We start from the raw sequence: 27,166 nt of genomic DNA, 5'->3' as shown, positions 1-27,166 counted from the left end.
GAAGGCTGTCCAGAATAGGTGCAGACAGGTGGGCGGGGAGGGGTAATTGAAGTGAGGAGCCGGGTGCAGACAGCCGTAGGAGGCAAAAAGGCAAAGCAAGAAGCGGGCAGGTGAGGATAGTGGACCACAGGAGAGAGCGACGGAGGAGGGGAACCAGAGGAAGGGGCAGCTGAGGAGGAGAGAAAGGATAGGAGGCGATCTCCCAAAGGGAATGGAAAGAGAGAGAGGTGGGGGTGGTGGGGGGGAGGGGTGTGGGGGGATGGGCCTGTGGGCAGAAATGGCCAGAAGAAGGTGACTGGGGGAAAGTATACAGGCGAGGTCAGAGGTCAGCCCTTTACACGGAGTGTAGATGCGTAGATGTGTGGGGACATGGCCAAGTGGTTAAGGCGTTGGTCTAGTGATCTGGAGGTTGCCAGTTCGAGCCTCGGCTGAGTCAGCGTGTTGTGTCCCTGAGCAAGGCACTTAACCACACATTGCTCTGCGATGACATCAGTGCCAAGCTGTATGGGTCCTAATGCCCTTCCCTTGGACAATATCGGTGTCGTGGAGAGGGGAGACTTGCAGCATGGGCAACTGCCTGTCTTCCATACAACCTCGCCCAGGCCTGCGCGCTGGAGACTGAAGACTTTCCAAGTGCGGATCCATAGTTTCGCCTTTATTTTCTTAGACGCGCAGAACGCCCGGCCCACGGCGGGTGGTAGAGGCAGACGCATTCAGGAACTCGAAGATGGGGAATGGATAACGGAATAGTGGTCACGTTAGTGTAATCGGGCGGGGGGGGGGTGGTGTGGTTAGTTTACCCCCGCCCCCACTCTGATCAGGGTAATCTGAAGCCACAGCAGCAGGTGGCGGACGGTCGTACGAGCAGCCGGTGCGTGTCACAGGTCCTGGGGCTATGCGACCACTGACGCCGGGCAGACAATCTCTGAAGAGTATGATGAGAACTATGAGCGCGCCTGAGGAGAATAGGTTGAGTGAACTCGGCCTTTTCTCCTTGGAGTGACGGAGGATGAGAGGTGACCTGATAGAGGTGTCAGGATGATGAGAGGCATTGATTGCGTGGATAGTCAGAGGGCTTTCCCAGGGCTGAAATGGCTAGCACGAGAGGGCACAGTTTTAGGGTGTTTGGAAGTAGGTACAGAGGAGATGTCAGGGGGTAAGTTTTTTACGCAGAGAGTAGTGATTGCGTGGAATGGGCTACCGGTGGTGGCTCCGGTTATGACAGGGTCTTCTAAGAGACTCCTGGATAGGTATAAGGAGCTTAGAAAAATGGAGGGCCATGGGTAACCCTTGGTAATTTCTAAAGTTCGGCACAGCGTTGTGGGCCGAAGGGCCTGTATTGTGCGGTAGGTGTTCTATGTTTCTTAGGATGTGTTCGAGGCAGATACTGTACGTTTACAACTCCAAAAAGGCATTCGGACAGGTAAAAAGGTTCAGAAGGAAATGGACACAGTCGGGACAAATAAGACGAGGTCTTGGTCGGCACGGGGCGAACAGCCTGTTCTCCGCGCTGGGCGGATGGCACCGCGTTCCCGGCGTCCCGCGAGCGTTATGAGGGAGGGGAGGGGGAACTGTTTTCATTTTTCTCAGAGAGCAGTGTCCCTGTGGAATTCTCTGCCCAGGCAGACGGGAGGGGCTACTCCATAAAAGACATTTAAGGCAGACAGATTTTATTTTTTTGCATAGCGGGGGGGAATTAATATTTATAGGGGCGGGGTGGGGAAGCGGGCCTGTGAATTCACAGCCCAGCCCGGCAGAAGAAAAGCCCTCCTCACTCCTTGGGTACGTCGCCACGAGAAAGTCGTATTTATCAGCGAAGAAACCCTCCGTCCAAGCCGTGTTCCTGAACCAGGTGGCGTGGGCCCGAAGTCCCCAGTAACTCCTGCCCGATGGTAGCAGCGAGAAGAGAGCATTGGCTCGGATGGCGCGGGCCCTGGATGACGGGCGCTGCTTTCCTGCGGGCGGGGTGGTGGAGGTGGTGAGGCGGGGGTTGGGGGAGAGCTGAGCTCGTGGTCGGCGAGGGCTCCACCCTCCACTCTCCGCTCCCGGGCCCTAGTGTTTCCACGCCAGGCCGTGATACAACCAGTCAGGAAGCTCTCGGCCCGGCTTCTGGTGAACTGGGAGTCAGAGATCACGTGCTCGCCCCGACCTTACCCACGGGCTGCCCCATCCCAGCACCTGCAGGGGCCGGCCGATCATTCAGTGGGTGCCGGCCATCACATCCGCCTTTGCCTTTTTTTTCAGACCTGCTGTTGGCGGAACTCGAGGAGACGTCGGTGAGCGTCGCCCGACCTTCGGCCGCGTCCGACTTTGACTTCCTGGCAGCGTACGCCGCGGACAGTTGCTCGCCGAAGGCGCCTGGGGGCGCCAAGGAGCGGGAGCCCGGCCGGGACCGGGGCGCGGCTGCCCCCCAAGAGGAAGTGAGAATCCATTTCAGACTTACTGGCATTTGAAGTCGTGGAGTAAGAGAGCGGCTGCGCTTTTGGCCGCCTCGGTAAAGCAGCCAGCCTAATCAAAGACCCGATATTCTCTCTTCACACTATCCCCCGCCCTCCTCCCAGCGGGCAGAAGATACTAGAGCAGGAAAGCGCATTCCGCCAGGCTCATTTTCTTCTCGCTGTCTCCCCTCGCTCACTGGCTCTCTGTTCCCGCTCCCTGGCCATCGCTCCTCGCTTTCATGCCCTCTCTCTCCCCGCTCTCCTCTCGCTCTCTCTCCCCCTCTCTCCTCGCTCTCCTTTCTCTCTCTCACTCACTCTTTCTCCTTCTATCTCTCGTCCTCTCTGTTTCTCGCCCTTTCTCTCTCGCCCTCACTGTTTCTCGCCCTCTCTCTCTTTCTCGCTCTCTCTCTTTCTCGCCCCCCTCTCTCGCCCTCTTTCTCTCTCTCTCCCTCTTTCTCGTCCTCTCTCTTTTTCTCTCCCTTCCTCCTCTCTCTCTGTCTCTCTCTTCCCCTCACTCTCTTCCCTCTCTCTCTGCCCCCTCTCTCTCTAATTCTCTCTGGCCTGTCGCACCCCGCCTGGTTTCTGTCCACAGATCATCTAACTATGCAACACCGGCCATGCCATTTGGCCCTCGATTTCGGGGTTAGCTCGATCCCCACAGCAGATATCGCCTCTAACCGGCCCCCCTCTCTTAGTCTCTCCCCATCAGTTTTCATCTCGGCGCCCCCCCTTCCCTCTGCCTCTCCGACTCTCCCAGCTTCCCGCCGCTACCCTGCTACCCGCTTCTCTCTTGCTCCTTGACGGCTATGCCTTTGGAATTTGTCGGCGCGAGGTATGTCGGCGAGGTACACAGTTGCAGCCGTGACCGAGCCCGCTGCCTTCCTGTGGACTAAGACGTTTGACGGTAACTCAAGAAACCCCGAGCCCGAGTTAGGTCGTCCGCGAACATTTGGAACAAGCTCAGGCATGGGAAGGAGTTTGGAAAATTAGCTGGGCACAGCATATCGGGCCGAATGGTCTGTTCCGGGGCCGCACTGTTGGGGTGGGAGGGGTGTGGACCGGGTGCGGCTCGTCGTCATCATGTGCCGTGCCCTGTGACATCACCATCATCATGTGCCGTGCCCTGTGACATCACCATCATCATGTGTCGTGTCGGATGACGTAGATCTGCAACCGGCCACCTGATCTACCACCTTGCTCCCACGGCTTGGCGTGACCCTGATCGGGGAGGAGGGGGAGGGAGCTCAGCAGGCGCTTCACCTTGCCCGGGGGTGACCTGCTTGGCCAGCGGAGGGAAGGGGCGCCCCGTACCGCCTTTGGCAGAGGCGTGGGTCCCCCCCCCCACCCCGCCACCCCTATGGGACCAGGCTGGATAGTAATAGTTCGGCATGGTCTAGACGGGCCGAGGGGCTGGTTTCTGCGCCGTTGTGTCGCTCACCCTGTGACTTTGTACCTCCAGCTGAACCCCGTCTACGCCTCAGTTCTGACAGAATCGGGAGACGTTGTCAGCCAAGCGCCGGGGGCCGTTCATACCGCTGGCAGGTGAGCTCCTGTACGCGCAGCGAGCCTCTCCCACGTCCACGGCTCCCTGAAGCTGGTCGCAATTGTCGACGGGGCGGGAAAGGCGGTGCAGACTATCAGATTCGCCCTTCCACAGCCCTCCACCTTTTCCACCAATCACCGCCCAGCTTCGCACTTTATCGTCCCTCCCCCGCCCACATGTCTTCACCTATCAGTGTCCAGCTCGTACTCTTCCCCCCCACCTTCTTATTACGGATCTCCCCCCCATCCGCCACCCCTCCCTCCTCCCTTCCCTTTCAGACCTAACGAAGGGCCTCGCCCCGAAGCGTCCCCGTGGCTGCCGCCTGACCAGCCCTTTACGTTTGTGTGCCCCGCCCTGGTACAGAAAGCCTGCCTCCTTCAGTCGAAGCACCGAGTCCAAGAAGAGGGAAGCAGTGTTGCAGGTTTATAAAACTTTAGTCCGGCCGCACCTGGGGTGCTGCATTCAGTTCCGGTCACCACCCCCCGCCCCATGGCAGGAAGGACAGGAGGGCGCAGACGAGGTTCATCACGATGTTGCCTGCATTGGGGGGCAGGTGCTGCGGGGAGAGTGTGGACACACTTGAGTCGCTCCCTTTTTGCTTTCTGTACCTCTCTCCTCTTCCTTCTCTCCATTATTACACTGTGTACCTCGCAGGGCAGCTCTGCCTCTCCCGCTTGCTCTTTTTTCCACCTCTCTCTTTCGCTGTCTCTTTCTCCCTCTCTCTGTCTTTGTCTATCTCGCTCTCTCTCTCTCTCTCTCTCTCTCTGTGTCTCTGTCTCTTTCTCCCTCTCTTTCTCTCTGTCTCTCTGTCTGCCTTTCTCTCTTTGTCTTTCTCTCTTTCTCTGTCACCCTTTCTCTCTATTACCCTGTCTCTATCTCTCTGTCTTTCTCACTCTCCCCATCTCTTTCTCTCTGTCTCTGTCTTTCTCTCTCTCTCTCTCTCTCTCGTCGCCCCGCCAGTTTCTGTGTACAGAACAGTCCAGCTCTCCACTGTATTTAACCTCCACTTTAAACATACCCGCTGACTCCTGACCCCTGCAGCCGCCTGTGGCGATGATCCCACAGATTCGCCACCGTCTGCCTAAAGAAATTCCGCCTCATGTCTGTTCGAAAGGGGACCTCCCCCCCAACTCTGAGCCTGTGCCCTCCGGCTCCAGACTCGCCCCACGAGGGAAACACCATGCCCGCGCCGAATCTATCCAGTTCTTTCAATACTCGATAGGTTTAAATAAGATCCCCCGCTCCCCCAACAGCTTCCCTCCCCCATTCTTCTAAACTCCATTGAGTACAGGCCCAGAGCCATCGAAGGGTCCTCATACAAGAATAAATCTGCAGATGCTGAAAATCCAGAACAACACACACAAAATGCTGGAGGAACTCAGCAGGTCAGGCAGCATCTGTGGAAAAGAGTACAGTATACAGTTGACGTTTCGGGCCGAGACCCTTCGGCTGTTCGGAGAAAGAAAAAAAAATGACGAAGAGTAGATTTTAAAGGTCGGTGGGCGGGGTGGGGTGGAGGGAAGAGAGAAACAGAAGGTGATAGATGAAACTGGGACGGGGAGATGTGAAGTAAAGAGCTGAGAAGTTGATTGGCGAAAGGGACACAAGACTTGAGAAGGGGGGAGTCTGAGAGGAGAGGACAGAAGGCCATGGAAGAAAGAAAGGGGGGGGGGTAGGGGGAGGAGCCCCAGAGGGAGGCGATAGGCCTGCCGAAGGGTCTTGGTCCGAAACGTCGACTGTGCTCTTTTTTCCACGGATGCTGCCTGGCCTGCTGAGTTCATCCAGCATTTTGTCTGTGTTGCAGGTGGACAGTTGTAGTTGCCTCCCTCCTCACCTCTCCAAATGAGGGGAGACTGAAACAAGAGGGTGCAGATCAAAGTTGAAATTTAAAAGGGGACCCCCCATCCCCGAGGGGCAACTTCTTCACAATGAATGTTGTGAACACGCGGTAGAGGGTCAATTACAGCGCCCGGAAGACGCTCAGGCGGGTTGACAGGGGGCTACGGGCCAAAGCATGGGCAAATGGGACCCGTTCAGGCAGGCGCCTCGGTCGGCCTGTTACCGTGTCGTACAACGCCGTGACTCCCCGTTCATCAGATCAGCCTGCTTGGCTCACGGTCTCCCTCCCGCCTTTCAGAACCCCCGCGGAGCCCGCCCAGGATAAAACTGAGAGCGCGATGATGAGCCCCACCTCGGCCGCCAGAGAGCTGGACAACATCATGGCGGATTTAGCTGGCGTGAGTAACGTGAGGCCGGGAACGTTCTCCTCTATCCTCCTCCCGCTTCCCCCCTCACCCCCACCTGCGAGATGAGGTGCAAAGGCACCCTGGAAGATACAAACTTGCCCCTCGCAAGAGCAGCGCACAAAATGCTGGAGGACCACGTGTGCTTATGACTTTCTCTGAGCCTGCGCGTTCGTCAGTGGGGAATAAACAGATTCGGGAGGGTAAAAGGTCAGATGTTACCTCTCTGGGGGGGGGGGGAATATGTCTGTTTCACCTTAAATCGTCCAAACCCGGACGGCCGACCCTTCCATCCTTTCCTCTGTACGACCGGCTCACGAATTTACCCACAACTCGAGCGGCAAACAGGCCACTCGGCCCATGAATGTTGAGCACAGCTAATGGCACCTAAGCGAACCGACCTCTCCTGCCGACAAATGACCCTTTTCCCGACATTCCCCCCCCCCCCATCCCCCGTGCCAGTCTCAGAGCCTGGTAAGACCCCTCTATCGTGCCGATCTCCGCACCCCACCCCGACCCCGGGCAGCGGATTACAGGCCCCCGAACTGTCCGGTGTAACAAAGAGCTGGGCCGGTTGTAACGGGCCGAAAGGCGTCCGTGCCTGCTGGGGCTATTTTACCGTTAGAATCATAAAGTTATAGAACGTGACTGCACAGAAACAGGCCACTCGGCCCATCTGCTCCGTACCGGAATTTTATTCTGCCGCGCCCCATCGACCTGTACCGGCACCGCAGCCATCCCGAACCCATCTACGTACATAGCTAAACATGTTGTAATCAAACAAATCCACCGCGGAGGCCGGCAGCTCGTTCCACACTCTCGCCACCTTCTGCGTGAAGAACCACCACCCCCACTTCAGTTTCCCCTTAGATACCTCACCTTTTCACCCTTAACCTATCACCTCTAGTTCTAGTCTCACCCAGCCTGAGCGGAAAAGGCCTGCCTCCCCTTATCCCGTCTGTACCCCTCATAGTTTTGCATACCTCTTTCAAATCTCCCCGCAAGTAGGAGAGAAAAAAAAAGTCCTAACCCGTTCAACCTCTCTCTGCAGCTCCCTGCCCCTCAAGTCTCGCGAAAACGTCCTTGTAAATTTTCTCTGCCCTCTTTCCATCCGATTGACAACTCTCCTCGGCTAGAGCTTCACGCGGTACTCCCTATTTTAGGCCTCACCAACCTCAACAGAGCATCGGATTCTCCGGCGCCACCTAGCGCCGAGAGAAATTATATCAGCCACCGGACCCGTCGTTGAGATCGGGAAGCCGGCACCCAATGCGTTTATTGCTGCCTTTCCCGGATAACCTGCGCCCCCCTCTCTCTCTGTCTCTGCTCAGGTTCTTAGGTCTCCCGACCTGCCGCCGCCCGCGGCACACCCCGCTCCCGGCAGAGCTGCGCAGGAACCGGAGAGCTCTCTGGACAGCATGCTGGGCACGCTGCAGTCCGACCTCAAGCGGCTGGGGGTCAGCACGGGCCCCAAGGGCATCTGCGGCTCGTGCAAGAAGCCCATCGTGGGAAAGGTTAGTTGAGCGGGGTGTGGGAGGAGGGTTGGTGGCTGGTGGTGGGGTGGGGCTGGGTGGCGGAGTGCTGGGGGACTTCGTGGGTTGCGGCACCGAGGCCGGGGGAACTCAGCGACTCGAGTTGCAGTAGGCACCCGGTGTACTGGGGCGTGAGTTCAGTGCCCTCTTTATTATGAGCAGGAGTGGAGGCCGCTCTCATTAACAAGTCGTACCCCCTCACACGTAACTGCCCACTCACTGGATGTTTAAAAAGAAAAAATTCGCACCATTCCCAGTAAGGTGTAGAAACTCCCGTGGGCGGAAATCTCGGATTACCAGCAATTTGCCAGGTGCTCAAACCACCCCGCCTGGCACTGGCAAACGCCCCACGGTCAGGGTCATTTTTGGGACTCGTCTCCTCCCCATTCTGATCTTGGACCTCCTGGCCGTGTCCACGTGCTCCGGGCTGCCGCCGCCCGATTGGCTGGTTAAAGGTTTGCACTAACGAGCGGGCGCACAGCGGCACGCAGTCGCGTAACCACGGGGTGCACTTGCTACTGAACGGGTCCACGGTTCCCCGGAAGTGGCCACGCCGGTGTGCAGGGCAAAGAGGTCGTAGAGGTCTCTTGTCTTTACTCGTTAACTAAGCGTCGGGCAATTAAACTGCAGCTCTATAAAGCTCGGGCTGAGAGCCGCTGCATTAATCTCTGGTCGCCCCATGGGGGGGGGGGGTTTGGGGGCTTTGTAGAGGGCGTGGAGGAGGTTCACCAGGATGCGGTCGGGATTTGAGGCCACGAACTACGGGGGGGGGGCGGAAGCTGGGTAGACTGTCTTGTTTCTCTGAAGCAGCGGAGGGTGAAAGGGGAAACCTGGTAGAGGTCGCAGTTCATACGTGGATTTAACGTTCCACGTAGCGACTGGATGGGGTAGAGCTTGTCAAAGTTGCCCAGGAAAGGTTCCTTCACCCACGGGGGAGTGCACGATCACCCGACCTGCTGTGAGGGGATGAGACGGGGCAGGCGACAGAAGTGTTTGCAGGGGCACGTTTTCGATCGGGTGATCACAGTGCCGTTAGCTTCAAAGTCAGCGTACAAGAAGGTGGGTCTGGTCCGCGGGTTGAGATTCTAAACTGGCGAAAGGCCAGACTGGATGGAATCAGAAAGGATCTGGCGAGCGTGGACTGGGACAGGCAAGGGTGCACTTGGTAATTTGTAAGCGGGAGGTCTCGGGAGATGAAAATTTGAGGGTATGAAGCTTGTCAGAATAAAAGGTAAAGACAGCGCGTGTAGGAAACCCTGGTTATCAGGAGATATTGAGGTCCTGATTGATAGAAAAAAACAGGTGCACAGCAGGTATAGGCAGGTAGGAGCAAACGAGGTGCTTAAGGAGTATCACAAATGCAAATGAAAGAAATCAGGTAGGGCGAAAAGAAGGCATGAGGTTGCCCTAGTAGACAAGGTGAAGGCGAATCCTAAACGGTTCTACAGATATGTTAAAGGCAAAAGGATAGCGAGGGGCAAAATTGGTCCTCTCAAAGACCAGAATGGTAGGGACAAAGAGATGAGGGAGATTAGAAACGCTTTTTTTGTTTTGGAACCGGAATTCACTCAGGAGACGGACACAGAGTCTATTGAAGTGAGGCAAAACGACATCGACTTCGTGGGGACCTCACAGGTGACAGAGGAGGAGGTGTTTGCTGCCCTGGGGGAAAACTGGGGCGGATAAACGCCCAGGGCCTGACAAGGAGCTCCCTTGGACCCTGCGGGAGGCAAGTGCAGAGATTGCCGGGGCCCTAGCAGAGATATTTAAATTATCCTCAGCGATAGGCGAGGTGTTGGACGATTGGAGGACAGCCAATATTATTCTGCTGTTTAAGAAAGGTTCTAAAAATAAACCAGGAAATTATAGGCTGGTGAGCCTGACACCAGTAGTGGGAAAGCTATCGGAAGGAATTGCCAGGGCCCGTTTATATGAATATTTGGATTAATGTGACTGATTGGGGATAGTCAGCTTGGTTTGGTGCATGGTAGGTCATGTCCGAACAATCTTACAGAGTCTTGTCGAGGAAGTTACCAGGAAAGTTGACGAAGGCAGTGGATGTTGTCGACATGGACCCCAGCAAGGCATTTGACATGGTCCCGCATAGAAGTCTGGTCAAGAAGGTTAAATCACTTTGCATTCAGGATGAATTAATAAATTGGATTAGACATTGTCTTTGTGGGGGATGGCAGAGAGTGGTAGTAGATGGTTGCCTCTCTGACTGGAGGCCCGTGACTGCTGGGGCGCCCCAGAGATCCGAGCGGGGTCCATTGTTTCTTGTCCTCTCTGTCAATGATCTGGATGGTGATGTGGCGAACTGGATCAGCAAATCTTCCGATCATAGCGGACAGCGAGGAAGGCGATCGTGGCCGGCAGCGGGGACGTGGAACGGCGGGAAAAGTGGGCTGAAAAATCGCAGATGGAAGTTAATGCAGACAAGTGCGAGATGTCGCACTTCCGTAGGGCCAACCAGGGCAGGTCTTACACAGTGAGGGGCAAGGACACCGAAGGGCGCGGTGGGACAAAATGATCCGGGAAAACAGCGGCGTCATTCATTGAAAATGACGGCACCAGTTGAGATGGTCGTAAAGAAAGCTTTTGGCACATCGGATTTTGTAAATCAAAGGATTGAGTGCAGGCCATGGGATGTTAAACAACTTCTTCAACTACTGCACAGAGTCTTGTCACCTTCAGAAGTTTTCGGATGACCCTGCCATAGTTGGATGCATCAGCAAGGGAGATGAGGCTGAGTACAGGGCTACGGTAGGAAACTTTGTCACATGGTGTGAGCAGAATTATCTGCAGCTTAATGTGAAAAAGACTAAGGAGCTGGTGGTAGACCTGAGGAGAGCTAAGGTACCGGTGACCCCTGTTTCCATCCAGGGGGTCAGTGTGGACATGGTGGAGGATTACAAATACCTGGGGATACGAATTGACAATAAACTGGACTGGTCAAAGAGCACTGAGGCTGTCTACAAGAAGGGTCAGAGCCGTCTCTATTTCCTGAGGAGACTGAGGTCCTTTAACATCTGCCGGACGATGCTGAGGATATTCTACGAGTCTGTGGTGGCCAGTGCCATCATGTTTGCTGTTGTGTGCTGGGGCAGCAGGCTGAGGGTAGCAGACACCAACAGAATCAACAAACCCCTTCGTAAGGCCAGTGATGTTGTGGGGATGGAACTGGAATCTCTGACGTTGGTGTCTGAAGAGAGGATGCTGTCCAAGTTGCATGTCATCTTGGACAATGTCTCCCATCCACTACATAATGTACTAGTTGGGCACAGGAGTACATTCAGCCAGAGGCTCATTCCACCGAGATGCAGCACAGAGCGTCATAGGAAGTCATACCTGTCTTTGGCCATCAAACTTTACAACTCCTCCCTTGGAGGGTCAGACACTCTGAGCCAATCGGCTGGTCCTGGACTTATTTCCTGGCATAATTTACATATTACTATTAATTATTTATGGTTTTATTACTATTTAATTATTTATAGTGCAACTGTACCAAAACCAATTTCCCCTGGGATCAATAAAGTATGACTATGACTATGTTATGGTGAAGTTATATAAGACATTCTCAACAAGGTTGAGAGAGGACAGAGAAAATTTACAAGAATGTTGCCGGGTCTGGAGGATCTGCGTTCTGTGGAAAGATTGAACAGGCTGGGACTTTATACCTTGGAAGGTAGAGGAGATTTGATAGAGGCATACAGAATTATGAGGGGGTATAAGTAGGGTAATTGAGGTTGGGTAGGTCTGCAACTAAAGGTGATGGGTTAAGGGTGTAAGATAGAAAATTGAAGGGGAACATTGAGGATTGCGCGGGGTGGTGGGGGGGCGGGGAGAGAAGCACACTTCCCCAGTTCGTTTTCCTGGAGCACTTATAAAGCCACAGGGTCATAGAGCACACACCAGCGGAGAAACCGGCCCTTCGACCTGTCTAGCCCTTGCCGAACTGCTAATTCTGCCCAGTCCCATCGTCCACAGCCGGACCAAAGCTCTCCGTGTGCCTCCAATCCACGCACTTAATCTAACTTCTCTTAAGCGTTGACATCGAACTGGCATCGTCTCCCCACTCGCACCGCCCTCCGAGTGAAGCTGTTTCCCACCCCCCCCACCACCAATGTTCCACTTAACCACTTCAACTTTCATGCTAAATCCATGACTCATGATTAAACCTCACCTGTCTATATCACACCCCGCCCCCCCTCCATAATTTTATGTTCCTTTATCAAATCTCGCCTCGTTTTCCTATGCTGGAGGGAGCATGGTCCTAATTTATTCAACATTTCCCCATAACTCAGGCCCGCAAGTCCCGCTAACATCCTTGTAAATCCCCTCTGCACCCTTTCACTCTCGTTGACAACTTCCATGTAGGTGTGTGGCCAGAACTGCACACAGCACTCCAAATCAGGACCCACCAACGCCTTCTATAATCTCAACATAACATCCAATCTTCTCTACTCAATACTTTTGAATTATGAGTGACCCTATCTATAGCTTCGTATCCGCCGACATCAGAAGGACCCGTGAACTATTCATTCTGTTTTTTGTAATTTCTGCTAATGTTATGGCTTTGCACTACTCCGGTAAAACAAATTTCACGTCGTGATCATAAACAGTGTTCCCTCTTTTTTAAAAAAAAATCTTTTTACAACTGCACAAATCAACCAGTGTCTGGGCAGGATATTTTTACACGGCCTGAAAAACGCGCAACGCTTTAATTTTTTTTTTGCGCGTAATATGCATACTATCATAATTTGGATTGAAAATGGAAAAATCGCATACAGCTGAATTTATTTATTAATTGCCGGGTGTAATGAGATACCGTACAACAAACAAAACCTTCTACGTTTTATAAGCTGTTAAACTTAGACGGTGTCCGTGTCCAGCGGGCCGGCATTTTATTAACAATGAGCACCCGACTTCCATTCTGTGCTTATTGTTGCAATTTGTAATAGCGTTGTAACTTAAAACTATGACAACGTGAATGTGTTGAAGCTTCCAATATGTTCCAAAGGTTGTGGTACGTTTATTGTTCAGAAAAAAATTGTGGAATATATTCACTTACATTTAATTAATTACGGGGTATTTACAAATATATTAACATAGATTTCAAAGATACCTTAATACTGTACAAAAGAAAATTCCAGGTGCGCGGCCACAAAGGCTATGTGCGCGGGGGCATTTCAGTTACTGTGCGGCGGCGCAACTGCTGCTCATAGAGGGAACCGTGATCGCATATACCGGATTCTGGTTCGGATGACGAAGTCAGCCTCCTTTTCTTTGCTTCTTCCCCAGATTGTCACGGCGATGGGTCTAACCTGGCACCCGGAACATTTTGTCTGTGCTCACTGCGAGGAAGAGATCGGGCAGAACGGTTTTTACGAGCGGGACGGCCGGGCCTACTGCAACAGGGATTACCACAAGCTCTTCTCGCCGCAGTGCGCCTACTGCAGGGGACCTATACTGGACGTAAGGCGGCTAAAGTCACACCTATTGTCTGAGAAATATTAAAGAACACCCTTAATTTTTATTTTTTTCATGCGTCGTTGGCGTTAGATGCTCTGGGGGTCGGCTGTCAAGTACATAACCGGCGGCCACAGTGCACGCCCGCCACTAACTAAACCCAACCCCCTGCATCTTGAGGATGCGGGCGGAAGCGGCGGCCACCCGAGGAAATCTGCGCAGTCACGGGGGAGAACGTACAAAGTCCTCTCAGGCGGAGGCGGGGATCGAACCCTGAGCCTACAGCTGCGACACCCCCGCCCCGCCCTCGCCTCCTGTGGTTTTCAATGGTTTTGCAATCTTTGAATAGGACAGCACAGAAGGAATTTCAGGATGTGTATTGTTTACATCTCTCTGACATTAAATGTACCCCGTTGAAACTTACTGAAACCGGCCCACAGTCCACATTGTCCATGACGACGAGTTGCACACATTCAGAGTGTACTCCTGCACCCAGGTTCCGGGCCACATGCCAGTTAAACCCCGTGCCGGCGCCTGCCTCCGCCACCATCACCACCCCCGGCAGCTCGTTCCAGATGCTCACCGCTCTCTGTAATGTGAACCTGTCCCTCAAATTTCCTCCAAGCGCCACCCCCCCACCCCCGCCTTTAAAACGGGCCTCGTTGTTTCCCGGGGCCGAGGCCCGCCGTTCTCTTGCAGCCGCGGACAGAGTATTTGTCACACGCCGAGTCGCGACGGCATCCCGATCGGATACGCCTTCCCTGGCGCCTGGCTGAAAATCGCCGCGAGACCTCGGGGGGCACCAGGTTCCCTCCCCTCAAAAAAAAAAACAAGTCAGGTTAAGAGTCCCAACCGTGAAGTGTTTGGGTTTCAGCAGCAGCAGGCCGGGACAAACACTCAGTGACCACTGTATTCGGTACAGGAAATGGCCACGTAGGGTCTCTATCTACAAACCTGTATCCACCCAAAGCGATATTCAAATATATAGATGTTCAAGGTAAATGTACTGCCACTCTATAACCACCCAGAGATTCATTTTCTTGCGGGCATTCACAGTAAGTACAAAGAAGCGTAGCAGAATCAATGAAAAGCCGCGCCCAACAATACGGACAGCCAACCATCGTGCAAAGGACAAACAGACTGTGCAGATGCAGAAAGAAGTAATTAATAACAACACGACGCAAATCAGCAATAGACGTGCAGAACCCGGGATGAAGAGTCGCTGAAAGCGAAATGATAGGTTGTGGGGATGGTTCAGGGTTCCGGGCGAGTGAAGTTATCCCATCTGGTTCAGGAGCCAGGTGGTTGAGGGGTAGCAACCGTTCCTGAACCTGGTGGTGCGGGTCCTGAGGCTCCTGTACCTTCCACCAGATGGCAGCAGTGAGCAGAGAGCGCGGCCTGGGTGGCGGGGGCCTAATATATATAATATTTAATGGAAATGCATACATAAATATGTAAGTAGTATACTTATAGTATAACTTACTATAAAAATATAATACGAAAATATGTTTTATTATTCTTTTATTATTATAGTTCACGTATTGCACTGGACTGTTGCCGCAAAACAAAACACTTCACGACCCGTGTTTGTGATAACTATTTCTGATTCTCATTCTGACTGTTTCCACTTCTTCTACTCCGATTCAGATTTCCATCATTAGCCACCCCTCCCCGGCCCCCACCATTTACATAAACCGATGTCAACTGTGGGCGGAGGGGAGAGAAGCGTGAGCACAAACGGAAGCGGGGAAAACACGCGCGTTATTTAAACATTGGACCCTCGAGGGCATTAGACAAAACGGGCAGAGTCGGGCCATCCGGCCCATCGAGTCTGTTCCGCCGTTCCATCGTGGCCGACCTATTCTCTCTCTCTACCCCGTTCTCCTGCCTCTCCCGCACGGCCTCGGACGCCCTGACTAATCGGGAACCTGTCAACCTCGCTTTAAGTATACCCGATGAACTGGCCTCCACAGCCGCCTGTGTGTCGATGAAGTCCACAGATTCACCACCCCACTGTCGACAGAAATTCCTCCTCGGTCTCCGTTCTAAAGGGGCGCCATTGTATTCTGAGGACCCCGGCGCCGGTAACCGGTCGAAGACAAGTGTTTGGTTACGGTTGGACAGTCCAGGGGCCGATGCTCACTTCACCTCGTTCGGTCTCTCCACAGAAAATCCTGACGGCCTTGGATAAGACCTGGCATCCGGAGCATTTCTTCTGCGCGAACTGTGGTGATATATTCGGCGCCGACGGTAAGTACCGTTAGAAATTCCGGGAGGGGGCGTCCCCCCGTGGAGGAATCCCACGGTTCGCCCGTTCCCCTTTCGTGTAGCGTTTGCCTCAGCCGACGTGTCCGTCCAAGAGCCTTGTGACCGCTGCGACGGCTTTCATGCAATGTACGTCAGTTCCTCGGTCAGCTTGATCCGTACTGTTTACTCCCTGTCCTCTGCGTGGAAAAACAATCAGCCCTCAGCCCCCTACTAATCTTTCCCCCTCTCGCCCCGTACCTCCAGTTGTAGAAGCCATGGAGCATCGAGCCATAGAGTGATACACTACGGAAACAGGCCCTGCGGCCTGACTGGTCCATGCCAACCACAGCATCTTACCTACTTCTTCCGGTGGTCCACGTTCGGCCCATTTACCCCGCAAACGCCCTCCCCTCTATGAACCTATTCAAATGCCTCTGAAACGTCGCTCTGACCCACTTTTCTTTGGCAGTTCATTCCACGCATTCCCAAATCCGGGGGAAAAAAGATTACACCCATACTTCTCACGATTTTATAAAGTTCTACGAGAGCATCCTTCATTCTCCTATGCTCCAGGGAATAACAGTCCAACGTGGACCCTGGCAATGATTTCAAAACTTTATAAGACTCCGTGAAGTCACTCCCCACCTCCCGCCCCACCCCGCGAGCATCTTTTGATCCGGGAGACACCTCTCTCCTCACAACCGGATGTCCTCCAGTGCAAGGGTAATTTCTGGTGCGTATTTTAGGTGCCCCCTCTAGCTCAGTTCCCGTCGCCGATGACACGCAGTAGTTCAAGTGCTTCTTAACCGACCATCTGTACAGTGGTAGCCCCGATGTCTAGACTCCAATACCAAGTATGCTAGGTTGACGAATGCAAACATTCGTCACCGTCCAATGCTTTTTCTAGCCGCTCTTCTGCACTCTGCGGAACCACCGTGTAAGCCCTGGGCTGGACTTCACTTCCCAGAATGCAACACCGCTGGTCTTCACTTCCCAGAACGCACCACCTCTGGTCTTCACTTCCTAGAATGCACCGCCTCTCACGGCCCAGAGTTAGATACCACCCACCTTTCCCTTACCCACTTTCGCAGTTGATCCTCTTCACGACCAGCCACGACCACCTTTACTGTCCACTGTGCTATCAAAGTCCGCAAGATCTTCAGGCACGGGAGCAGAATTATACTATTTGGTCCATTGAATCCGCTCCGCCATTCCATCGTGGCCAATTTATTATCCCCTGGAACCCCATTCTCCTACCTTCTCCCCCCACCACCATAACCTTTGACGCCCTTTCTAATTAAAAGCACATCAAAATCCGCTTTAAATACACCCAACGATGTGGCCTCCATATTCATCTGTAGCACTGAATTCCACAGACTCACCCCCCAAACCCGGGCTAAAGAAATTCCTCCTCATCTCTGTTCTAAATGAACGCCTTTGTCGTCTTCGAACAACCCCCTCCCCCTCCACGCACTAAAGAAAACATGCTCCGTGTACCTGTCTAAGAGTCTCTTAAAATACCCTATTGTATCCGGCTCCACCACCGTCGCCGGTAGCCCATTCCACGCACCCATCGCCCTCTCTGCGTGAAAAACTTACCCCTGGCATCTTGTTCCGAACACAGCGGCACTTGCTGGTTACAGTTCTCCAAACTGATTAAAATAAAAACACAGCACGCACACAAGTCTCCACTCACACCAAAAGGCAACTCCAGCCTCATACCAAAAGCCAATTTTGCATCCGAAATTTGCTATCAGGTGTTGTATCCCACGTGCTCTAATCTTCAGAGCCAGATTGCTATATTTCACCTATAGCCGCCAAGATAATCAAGGTTTCCAGCCACTTCCGGATACAAAAACCTGAACGCAAGTGCTACCAGGGTCAGGGGCAGCTTCTATCCCGCCGTTTCCCCTTCAGAAAACTGGACGGTCCCCTCGTACGATAGAATGGACTCCCGACCTCGGAAGCGTCCGATAGATCTTGTCCCTTATTGTCTACCTGCACTGCACTTTCTCTGGAAGCTGTCGCAGTCTATTCCGCATCCTGTCACGCCTCGGCGCGCGGTGTCATGATCCGACCCGTATGAGTAGGGTGCGGGGCGAGCTTTGCACCGTTTCCCGCTGCGTTCGACAATAATAAATCGATTCCGATCCCGTTATCGTTTTACCCCGTTCTCCCTTAGCGCACCCGTGCAGTGATCTGATCTGTATGAACAACATAACCATATAACAATTACAGCACGGAAACAGGCCATCTCGGCCCTTCTAGTCCGTGCCGGATGCTTACTTTCACCTAGTCCCACCGACCTGCACTCAGCCCATAACCGTCCATTCCTTCCCTGTCCATATACCTATCTAATTTTTCTTTATATGGAAGTATCGAACCTGCCTCTACCACTTCTACTGGAAGCTCGTTCCACACAGCTACCACCCTCTGAGTAAAGAAGTTCTCCCTCCTTACCCCTAAAATTTTGCCCCCTAACTATCAACTCATGTCCTCTTGTTTGAATCTCCCCCACTCTCAATAGGAAAAGCCTATCCACGTCAACTCTATCTATCCGCCTCATAATTTTAAATACCTCTATCAAGTCCCCCCTCAACCTTCTACGCTCCAAAGAATAAAGACCTAACTTGTTCAAACTTTCTCTGTAACTCAGGTGCTGAAACCCAGGTAATATTCTAGTAAATCTTCTCTGTACTCTCTCTATTTTGTTGACATCTTTCCTATAATTCGGTGACCAGAACTGTACACAATACTTCAAATTTGACCTTACAAATGCCTGGTACAATTGAAACATTACATCCCAACTCCGATACTCAATGCTCTGATTTATAAAGGCCAGCATACCAAAAGCTTTCTTCACCACCCTATCCACATGAGATTCCACCTTCAAGGAACTATGCACCATCATTCCTAGATCTCTCTCTTCTACTGCATTCTTCAATGCCCTACCATTTACCATGTATGTCCTATTTTGATTAGTCCTATCAAAATGTAGCACCTAACACTTATCTGCATTAAACTCCATCTGCCATCTTTCAGCCCACTCTTCTAACTGGCCTAAATCTCTCTGCAAGCTTTGAAAACCTGTCACATGTCTTAGTTTCATCTGCATACTTACTAATCCAATTTACCACCCCATCATCCAGATCATTAATGCATATGACAAACAACATCGGACCCAGTACAGATCCCTGAGGCACACCACTAGTCACCGGCCTCCAACCTGACAAACAGTTATCCACCACCACTCTCTGGCACCTCTCATCCAGCCACTGCTGAATCCATTTTACTACTTCAATATTAATGCCTAACGATTGAACCTTCCTAACTAACCTTCCGTGTGGAACCTTGTCAAAGGCCTTACTGAAGTCCATATAGACAACATCCACCGCTTTACCCTCGTCAACTTTCCTCATAACCTCATCAAAAAATTCAGTAAGATTTATCAAACATGACCTTCCACGGACAAATCCATGTTGACTGTTCCTAATCAGACCCTGTCTATCCAGATAGTTATATATACCATCTCTAAGAACACTTTCCATTAATTTACTCACCGACGTCAAACTCACAGGCCGATAATTGCTAGGTTGACTCTTCTAACCCTTTTTAAACAATGGAACAACATGAGCAATACGCCAATCCTCCAGCACCATCCCCGTTTCTAATGACATTTGAAATATTTCTGTCAGAGCCCTGCTATTTCTACACTAACTTTCCTCAAGGTCCTAGGGAATACCCTGTCAGGACCCGGAGACTTATCCACTTTTATATTCCTTAAAAGCGCCAGTACCTCCTCTTCCTTAATCATCATCGTTTCCATAACTTCCCTACTTGTTTCCCTTACCTTACACAATTCAATATCTTTCTCCTTAGTGAATACTGGAGAAAAGAAATTGTTCAAAATCTCCCCCATCTCTTTTGGCTCCGCACATAGCCGTGCACACTGATTCTCTAAGGGATCAATTTTATTCCTCACTATCCTTTTGCTATTAATATAACGGTAGAAACCCTTTGGATTTATTTTCACCTTACTTGCCAAAGCAACCTCGTATTTTAACATACAAAATAGAACAATACAGCACATTACAGGCCCTTCGGCCCATATGTTCTGCCGACCCTCAAACCCTACCTCCCATATAACCCCCATCTTAAATTCCTCCATATACCTGTCTAGTAGTCTCTTAAACTTCACGAGTGTATCTGCCTCCACCACTGACTCAGGCAGTGCATTCCACGCACCAACCACTCTTTGAGTGAAAAACCTTCCTCTAATATCCCCCTTGAACTTCCCACCCCTTACCTTAAAGCCATGTCCTCTTGTATTGAGCAGTGGTGCCCTGAGGAAGAGGCGCTGGCTATCCACTCTATATATTCCTCTTATTATCTTGTACACGGCTATCATGTCTCCTCTCATCCTCCTCCTCTCCAAAGAGTAAAACCCTAGATCCCTTAATCTCTGATCATAATCCATGCACTCTAAACCAGGCAGCATCCTGGTAAATCTCCTCTGTACCCTTTCCAATGCTTCCACATCCTTCCTCTAGTGAGGTGACTAGAACTGGACACAGTACTCCAAGTGTGGCCTAACCAGAGTTTTATAGAGCTGCATCATTACATCGCGACTCTTAAACTCTATCCCTCGACTTATGAAAGCTAACACCCCATAAGCTTTCTTAACTAACCTATCCACCTGTGAGGCAACTTTCAGGCATCTGTGGACATGTACCCCGAGATCCCTCTGCTCCTCCACACTACCAAGTATCCTGCCATTTACTTTGTACTCTGCCTTGGAGTTTGTCCTTCCAAAGTGTACCACCTCACACTTCTCCGGGTTGAACTCCATCTGCCACTTCTCAGCCCACTACTGCATCCTATCAATGTCTCTCTGCAATCTTTGACAATCCTCTACACTATCCACAACACCACCAACCTTTGTGTCATCTGCAAATTTGCCAACCCACCCGTCTACCCCAACATCCAAGTCGTTAATAAAAATCACGACAAGTAGAGGTCCCAGGTCAGATCCTTGTGGGACACCACTAGTCACAATCCTCCAATCTGAATGTACTCCCTCCATCACCGCCCTCTGCCTTCTGCAGGCAAGCCAATTCTGAATCCACCTGGCCAAACCTCCCTGGACCCCATGCCTTCTGACTTTCTGAATAAGGTTACCGTGTGGAACCGTGTCAAATGCCTTACTAAAATCCATATAGATCACATCCACTGCACTACCCTCATCTATATGCCTGGTCACCCCCTCAAAGAACTCTATCAGGCTTGTTAGACACGATCTGCCCTTCACAAAACCACGCTGATTGTCCCTGATCAGACCATGATTCTCTAAATGTACATAGATCCTATCTCTGAGAATCTTTTCCAACAGCTTTCCCACCACAGACGTAAGGCTCCCTGATTTATAATTACCCGGACTATCCCTACTACCTTTTTTGAACAAGGGAACAACATTCGCCTCCCTCCAATCCTCCGGTACCATTCCCGTGGACAACGAGGACATAAAGATCCTAGCCAGAGGCTCAGCAATCTCTTCTCTCGCCTAGTGGAACAGGCTGGGGAATATTCCGTCAGGCCCCGGGGACTTATCTGTCCTAATGTATTTTAACAACTCCAACACCCCCTCTCCCTTAATATCAACATGCTCCAGAACATCAACCTCACTCATATTGTCCTCACCATCATTAAGTTCCCTCTCATTGGTGAATACCGAAGAGAAGTATTCACTGAGGACCTCGCTCACTTCCACAGCCTCCAGGCACATCTTACCCCCTTTACAGTATAGGTTTCCCAGTCTATGTGTGGAAAATTAAAATCTCCCACAATCACAACCTTGTGCTTACTACAAATATCTGCTATCTCCTTTCAAATTTGCTCCTCCAATTCTCGCTTCCCATTAGGTGGTCTATAATACACCCCTATAAGTGTTACTACACCTTTCTCATTCCTCAATTCCACCCAAATAGCCTCCCTAGAAGAGTCCACTAATCTATCCTGCCAGAGCACCGCTGTTATATTTTCTCTGACAAGCAATGCAACACCTTCCGCTCTTGTCCCACTGATTCTCTCACACCTGAAGCAACGAAATCCAGGAATATTTAGTTGCCAATTACATCCCTCCTGCAACCATGTTTCATTAATAGATAGAACATCATATTTCCAGGTGTCAATCCATGCTCTAAGGTCATCCACCTTTCTCACAATGCTCCTAGCATTAAAGTAGATGCATTTAAGAAATTTTCCACCTCCTATTCTCTGTTTATCACTAACGGAGCAAACAACTTCCTTCTCCCCTACATCTCTTCCTACACTCTGGTTCCACTCCCCCCTTGTATCTGGTTTAAATCCACTGGAGCTTCTCTAGCAAACCCACCTGCAATAATATTTGTCCCCCTCCAGTTCAGATGTAAACCGTCCGTCCGGAACAGGTCCCACCTTCCCCGGAAAACTGCCCAATTATCTAAGCTAAACCGTATGCTAAACGAGGTTTTCACTGTATCTTGCAGCATGCGACAGTAACAAAACCCATTTACCAATTTGCTAAAGTCCACTGCCCTCCCCTCTCAATCCTCTTGGCCACCTCCTCAAATAATATAAAAACAAATTGGCTGATGGATGTCAGGTCCACCAGCCCGTAGTTCTCTGCCTTGTCCTTCCACCTCTTCGTAAACCAAGACACAACAGGAGTCTTTATGACGCCATACGTCGCCATCGTCGATGCAGAGATCGACCTCATACCTTGCCATCGACGATGCAGCAATCGACCCCATATGTTGCAGGTGGTAGAGAGGGACGCGCTCAGACCCATGGTTTGCGATGTGTCTATTTTAATGCGAGGAGTATTATGAACAAAGCGGATGAGCTTAGAGCGTGGATCAGTACTCGGAGCTATGATGTGCCAATTACAGAGACTTGGATGGCTCAGGGGCAGGAATACTTACTTCGGGTGCCAGGCTTTAGATGTTTCAGAATTGACAGGGAGGGAGGTAAAAGAGGTGGGGGCGTGGCACTGTTGATCAGAGATAGTGTCACGGCTGCAGAAAAGGAGGAAGTCATGAAGGGATTGTCTACGGAGTCTCTGTGGGTGGAAGTTAGGAACAGGAAGGGATCAATAACTCTAATGGGTGTTTTTATAGACCACCCAACAGTAACAGGGACATCGAGAAGCAGAAAGGGAGACAGATTCCGGAAAGGTGTAATAATAATAGGGTTGCCGTGGTGGGAGATTTTAATTTCCCAAATATCGATTGGTATCTCCCTAGACCGAGGGGCGTAGACAGGGTGGAGTTTGTTAGGTGTGTTCAGGGAGGTTTCTTGACACAATCTGTAGATAAGCCTACAAGAGGAGAGGCTGTACTTGATCTGGTATTGGGAAATGAACCTGGTCAGGTGTCAGATCTTTAAGTGGGAGAGCATTTTGGAGATAGTGATCACAATTCTATCTCCTTTACCGTAGCATTGGAGAGGTATAGGAACAGACAAGTTAGGAAAGCGTTTAATTGGAATAAGTGGAAATATGAGGTTATCAGACAGGAACTTGGAAGCATAAATTGGGAACAGATGTTCTCAGGGAAATGTGCAGAAGAAATTTGGAGTTCTGCATAGGTACGTTCCAATGAGAGAGGGAAAGGATGGTAGGGTACAGGAACCGTGGTGTACAAAGGCTGTTGCAAATCTAGTCAAGAAGTAAAGAAGAGCTTACGAAAGGTTCAGCAAACTAGGTAATGATAGCGATCTAGAAGATTTTAAGGCTAGCAGGAAGCAGCTTAAAAAATAAATTAGGAGAGCCAGAAGGGGCCATGAGAAGGCCTTGGTGGACAGCATTAAGGAAAACCCCAAGGCATTCTACAAGTATTTGAAGAGCAAGAGGATAGGACGTGAGAGAATAGGACCAATCAAGTGTGACAGTGGAAAAGTGTGCATGGAACCGGAGGAAATAGCAGAGGTATTTAATGAGTACTTTCCTTCAGCATTCACTACGGAAAAGGATCTTGGCGATTGTAGGGATGACTTACAGCGGACTGAAAAGCTTGAGCACGTAGATATTAAGAAAGAGGATATGCTGGAGCTTTTGAAAAGCATCAAGTTGGATAAGTCGCTGGGACCGGACGGGATGTACCCCAGGCTACTGTGGGAGGTGAGGGAGAAGATTGCTGAGCCTCTGGCGATGATCTTTGAATCATCAATGGGGACGGGAGATGTTCCGTAAAGATTGGAGGGTTGCTGATGTTGTTTCATTATTTAAGAAAGGGAGTAGAAATAACCCAGGAAATTATAGACCAGAGAGTCTTACTTCAGTAAGTTGATGGAGAAGATCCTGAGAGGCAAGATTTACGAACATTTGGAGAGGTAAAATATAATTAGGAATACTCAGCATGGCTTTGTCAAAGGCAGGTCGTGCTTTACGAGTCTGATTGAATTTTCTGAGGATGTGACTAAACACTTTGATGAAGGTAGAGCAGTAGATGTAGTGCTTATGAACTTCCGCAAGGCATTTGACAAGGTACCCCATGCAAGGCTTATTGAGAAAGTAAGGAGGCATGGGATCCAAGGGGACATTGCTTTGTGGATGTAGAACTGGCTTGCCCACAGAAGACAAAGAGTGGTTGTAGATGGGTCATATTCTGTATGGAGGTCGGTGACCAGACGTGTGCCTCAGGGATCTGTTCTGGGACCCCGACTGTTTGTGATTTTTCTAAATAACCTAGACGAAGAACTTGGGGGGGGGGGGGTTATTTGCATATGACACAAATGTTGGGGTTGTTGTGGATTGTGTGGAGGGCTGTCAGAGGAGATTGATAGGATGCAAAACTGGGCTGAGAAGTGGCAGATGGAATTCAACTCAGATAAGTGTGAGGTGGTACATTTTGGGAGGTCAAATATTATAGCAGAATGTAGTATTAATGGTAAGACTCTTGGCAGTGTGGAGGATCAGAGGGATCTTGGCGTCCGAGTCCATAGGACACTCAAAGCTGCTGCGCAGGTTGATTCCGTGGATGATGAGAGGCATTGATCGTGTGGATAGTCAGAGGCTTTTCCCCAGGGCTGAAATAGCTAGCACGAGAGGGAACAGTTTTACGGTGCTTGGAAGTAGGTACAGAGGAGATGTCAGGGGTAAGTTTTTTTTTAACGCAGGGAGTGGTGAGTATGTGGAATGGGTTGCCGGCGACGGCGGTGAAGGCGATTACGATAGGGTTTTTTAAGAGACTCCTGGACAGGTACATGGAGCTGAGAGAAATAGTCGGCTATCGGTCACCCTAGGTAATTTCTGAGGGAAGGGCATGTTCGGCACAGCTTTATGGGCCGAAGGGCTTGGGTTGCGCTGTCGGTGCTCTGTGTTGCCATCGACGATGCAGCAATCGACCACATACCTTGCCATCGACGATGCAGCATTCCACGCCTCATTTGATTTTTTGGAATGTACGTGGGCAGGCCAGGGGATCGATCAGACTGGGCGCGTCGAGAAGGCCCACACTCCTTCGTTCGTCATGTATCATAAAACATCACTGTATTGTGCAGACCTTTGGGTCACCATGTTGTGTCGGTCCCTGAGATCAATCTAGTCTTTTCCTCCCACTCGGCCCTCAGTTTCTCTATCATCCGTGTGCCTGCCTGAAAAGTCTCTTCAGTGCCCCTAATGTACCTGCCTCTAGCGCCCCCCCGTGGCGGGACGTTCCACACGCCCACCTCTCTCAGTGTAAGGGACTTAGTCTCACACCTCCCTCCAAACGCATTCAGTTTTTTTTTGCTCCACCTCGTCTTCGCCGTTTGCCCATGCTTCATGGTATCCTGTTCTCTCCCCGAAATCACCAGCCTCTGCGCCCTTCTCATGGTAAATTGCGGATGGAAGTTTTCACCCAACACCTCGCCTGCCCGCTTTGACTGCAGACAGGGACAATTACACTGATACTGAATGTCGCCCATTCTCTCATCTACCCATTTCCTCTTATATCCGTGTATCTGTGGAGAGCATTCTGACGGGCTGCACCATCGTCTGATATGGGGGGGGGGTGGTTGGGGGCTGATGTTTTCTACTATAGAGCCAATCCGTTTACTCTGGAGAGCAGTCACACATTCTGGGCACTCTTTATCAGGGAGCTCTAGCCCTGACACACACCTCCTTCTCGTTCTCTAAGCAGAGCCCCGTTATCACCCTTCAGCCTGGATCCCATTGTCCCGTCAACCTTGTCCTTCCCTTGTCCTGTCTCAGGGTCCCAGCCCTCTTTATGCCACGGACTCCCACCGTTAACTGAGGCCGGGGACCCCCGCCTATCCGAAGGTGTACTGTGGTGGTTTGTAAGGCTGCCTGAGGATTGTAAGGATGCGTTGATGTTTAGAAGCAGGCGAAATCAAAATGAACAGATAACAACCCCCGCCCCGCTGCATTTTCTTTATGTCATCAGTTGCGTTAAAACACACACTCCGGCTCACTTATACGGACGCGCACACGCAAATACACATTCAAACGTGCACACACATACACACACAAGGATGGCTCTTTCACCAACACACACACATACACGATCTCTCACTGGTGCGTGGTAGAGAGAGAGGGAGAGAAGAAGGGAGAGAGAGGGAGGTGAGGGAAAGAGAGGGAGGGAGAGAGGGGAAGGGAGGGAGCGGGAGGGAGAGAGAGGTAGAAGAGAGGGGAGAGAGAAAAAGAAAGAGAGAGAGGGAAGGATACAGCAGGAGGGAGAGAGAAGGAGGGGAGAGAGTGAGGGTGGGAGAGAAGGAGGGAGAGGGAGGAAGCGGAAGGGAGAGAGAGAGGGGAGAGGGGGAGGAGAGATAGGGAGGAACAGAGAGGGAGGGAGGGAGAGAGGAGGAGGGACAGAGGGAGAAGAGAGAGCGGGAGAGAGAAAGAAAGAGAACGAGGGAATTGAGTAGGGAACACTCACCAAGATGTGGTGGTCCCCGACGCACATGCACAGTGCTGGCTCTGGGGATTTTCTCTCTCTCTCTGTCTGTCTGTCTGTCTCTCTCTCTCTCTCTCTCTTTCTGTCTGTCTTTCTCTCTCTCTCTCTCTCTCTCTCTCTCTCTCTCTCTCTCTCTCTCTCTCACACACACACACACACACACACACACACACACACACGAAAGCAGGTACAGGGCGAAGCCTCTCGTCCTCTCTTGCCTGCTCTTCCGTTCGGAGACCAATAGGTTAATTATCCAGCAATTGTGGTTTTTTCCCCGTTCACCGCTCCCCATTCCTTCACCCTTCCCCCCTCCTCCCCCCTCCCTCCCTCCCTCCCCCATCACCCGTCCGTCGCCCTGACCCCTGCAGGCTACCACGAGAAGGACGGCAAGGCCTACTGCCGCAAGGATTATTTCAACATGTTCGCGCCCAAGTGCGGTTGCTGCGAACGGCCCGTCCTCGACAACTATCTGTCCGCCATGAACAGCGTCTGGCACCCGGAGTGCTTCGTCTGCAGGGTACGTGGCGGTGGGCGATGAGGCGGTTTGGGGAGGTGGTGGGAGCCTGTCCAGGACAGGAGCGCACAACCTTAAAATACAGAACAGAGGCGAGGAGGCAGCTCTTTTGGCTAAGTGGTGGCGAATCTGTGGCATTCATTGCCGCAGACGGCTATGGAGGCCAAGTCTCTGGGTTTGCGTAAATGCTGAGGTTGATGGGATCTTGATTAGTCTGCGCGTCAGAGGTTGCGAGGAGAAGGCAGGAGA

The 27,166-nt window shown here is 51.4% G+C and overlaps 1 protein-coding gene across 1 annotated transcript in view; it reads left to right on the top strand.

Annotated features, from left to right (window-relative positions):
- The window catches only part of LOC140207189 (paxillin-like), a 43,644-nt gene that overhangs the window by 2,910 nt on the left and 13,568 nt on the right, over positions 1 to 27,166 (top strand). Inside the window, exons 2-8 of the mRNA XM_072275542.1 lie at positions 2,245 to 2,420; positions 3,898 to 3,980; positions 6,119 to 6,218; positions 7,556 to 7,738; positions 13,058 to 13,231; positions 15,394 to 15,475; positions 26,772 to 26,920. Of these exons, the coding sequence (XP_072131643.1) occupies positions 2,245 to 2,420; positions 3,898 to 3,980; positions 6,119 to 6,218; positions 7,556 to 7,738; positions 13,058 to 13,231; positions 15,394 to 15,475; positions 26,772 to 26,920 (947 nt within the window). The remainder of the gene's footprint in view (positions 1 to 2,244; positions 2,421 to 3,897; positions 3,981 to 6,118; positions 6,219 to 7,555; positions 7,739 to 13,057; positions 13,232 to 15,393; positions 15,476 to 26,771; positions 26,921 to 27,166) is intronic.

The sequence above is a fragment of the Mobula birostris genome, chromosome 13 (genome assembly GCF_030028105.1).
Source record: "Mobula birostris isolate sMobBir1 chromosome 13, sMobBir1.hap1, whole genome shotgun sequence".
NCBI lineage: Eukaryota > Metazoa > Chordata > Chondrichthyes > Myliobatiformes > Myliobatidae > Mobula > Mobula birostris.
This window is presented reverse-complemented; position numbering and strand designations above follow the sequence as displayed.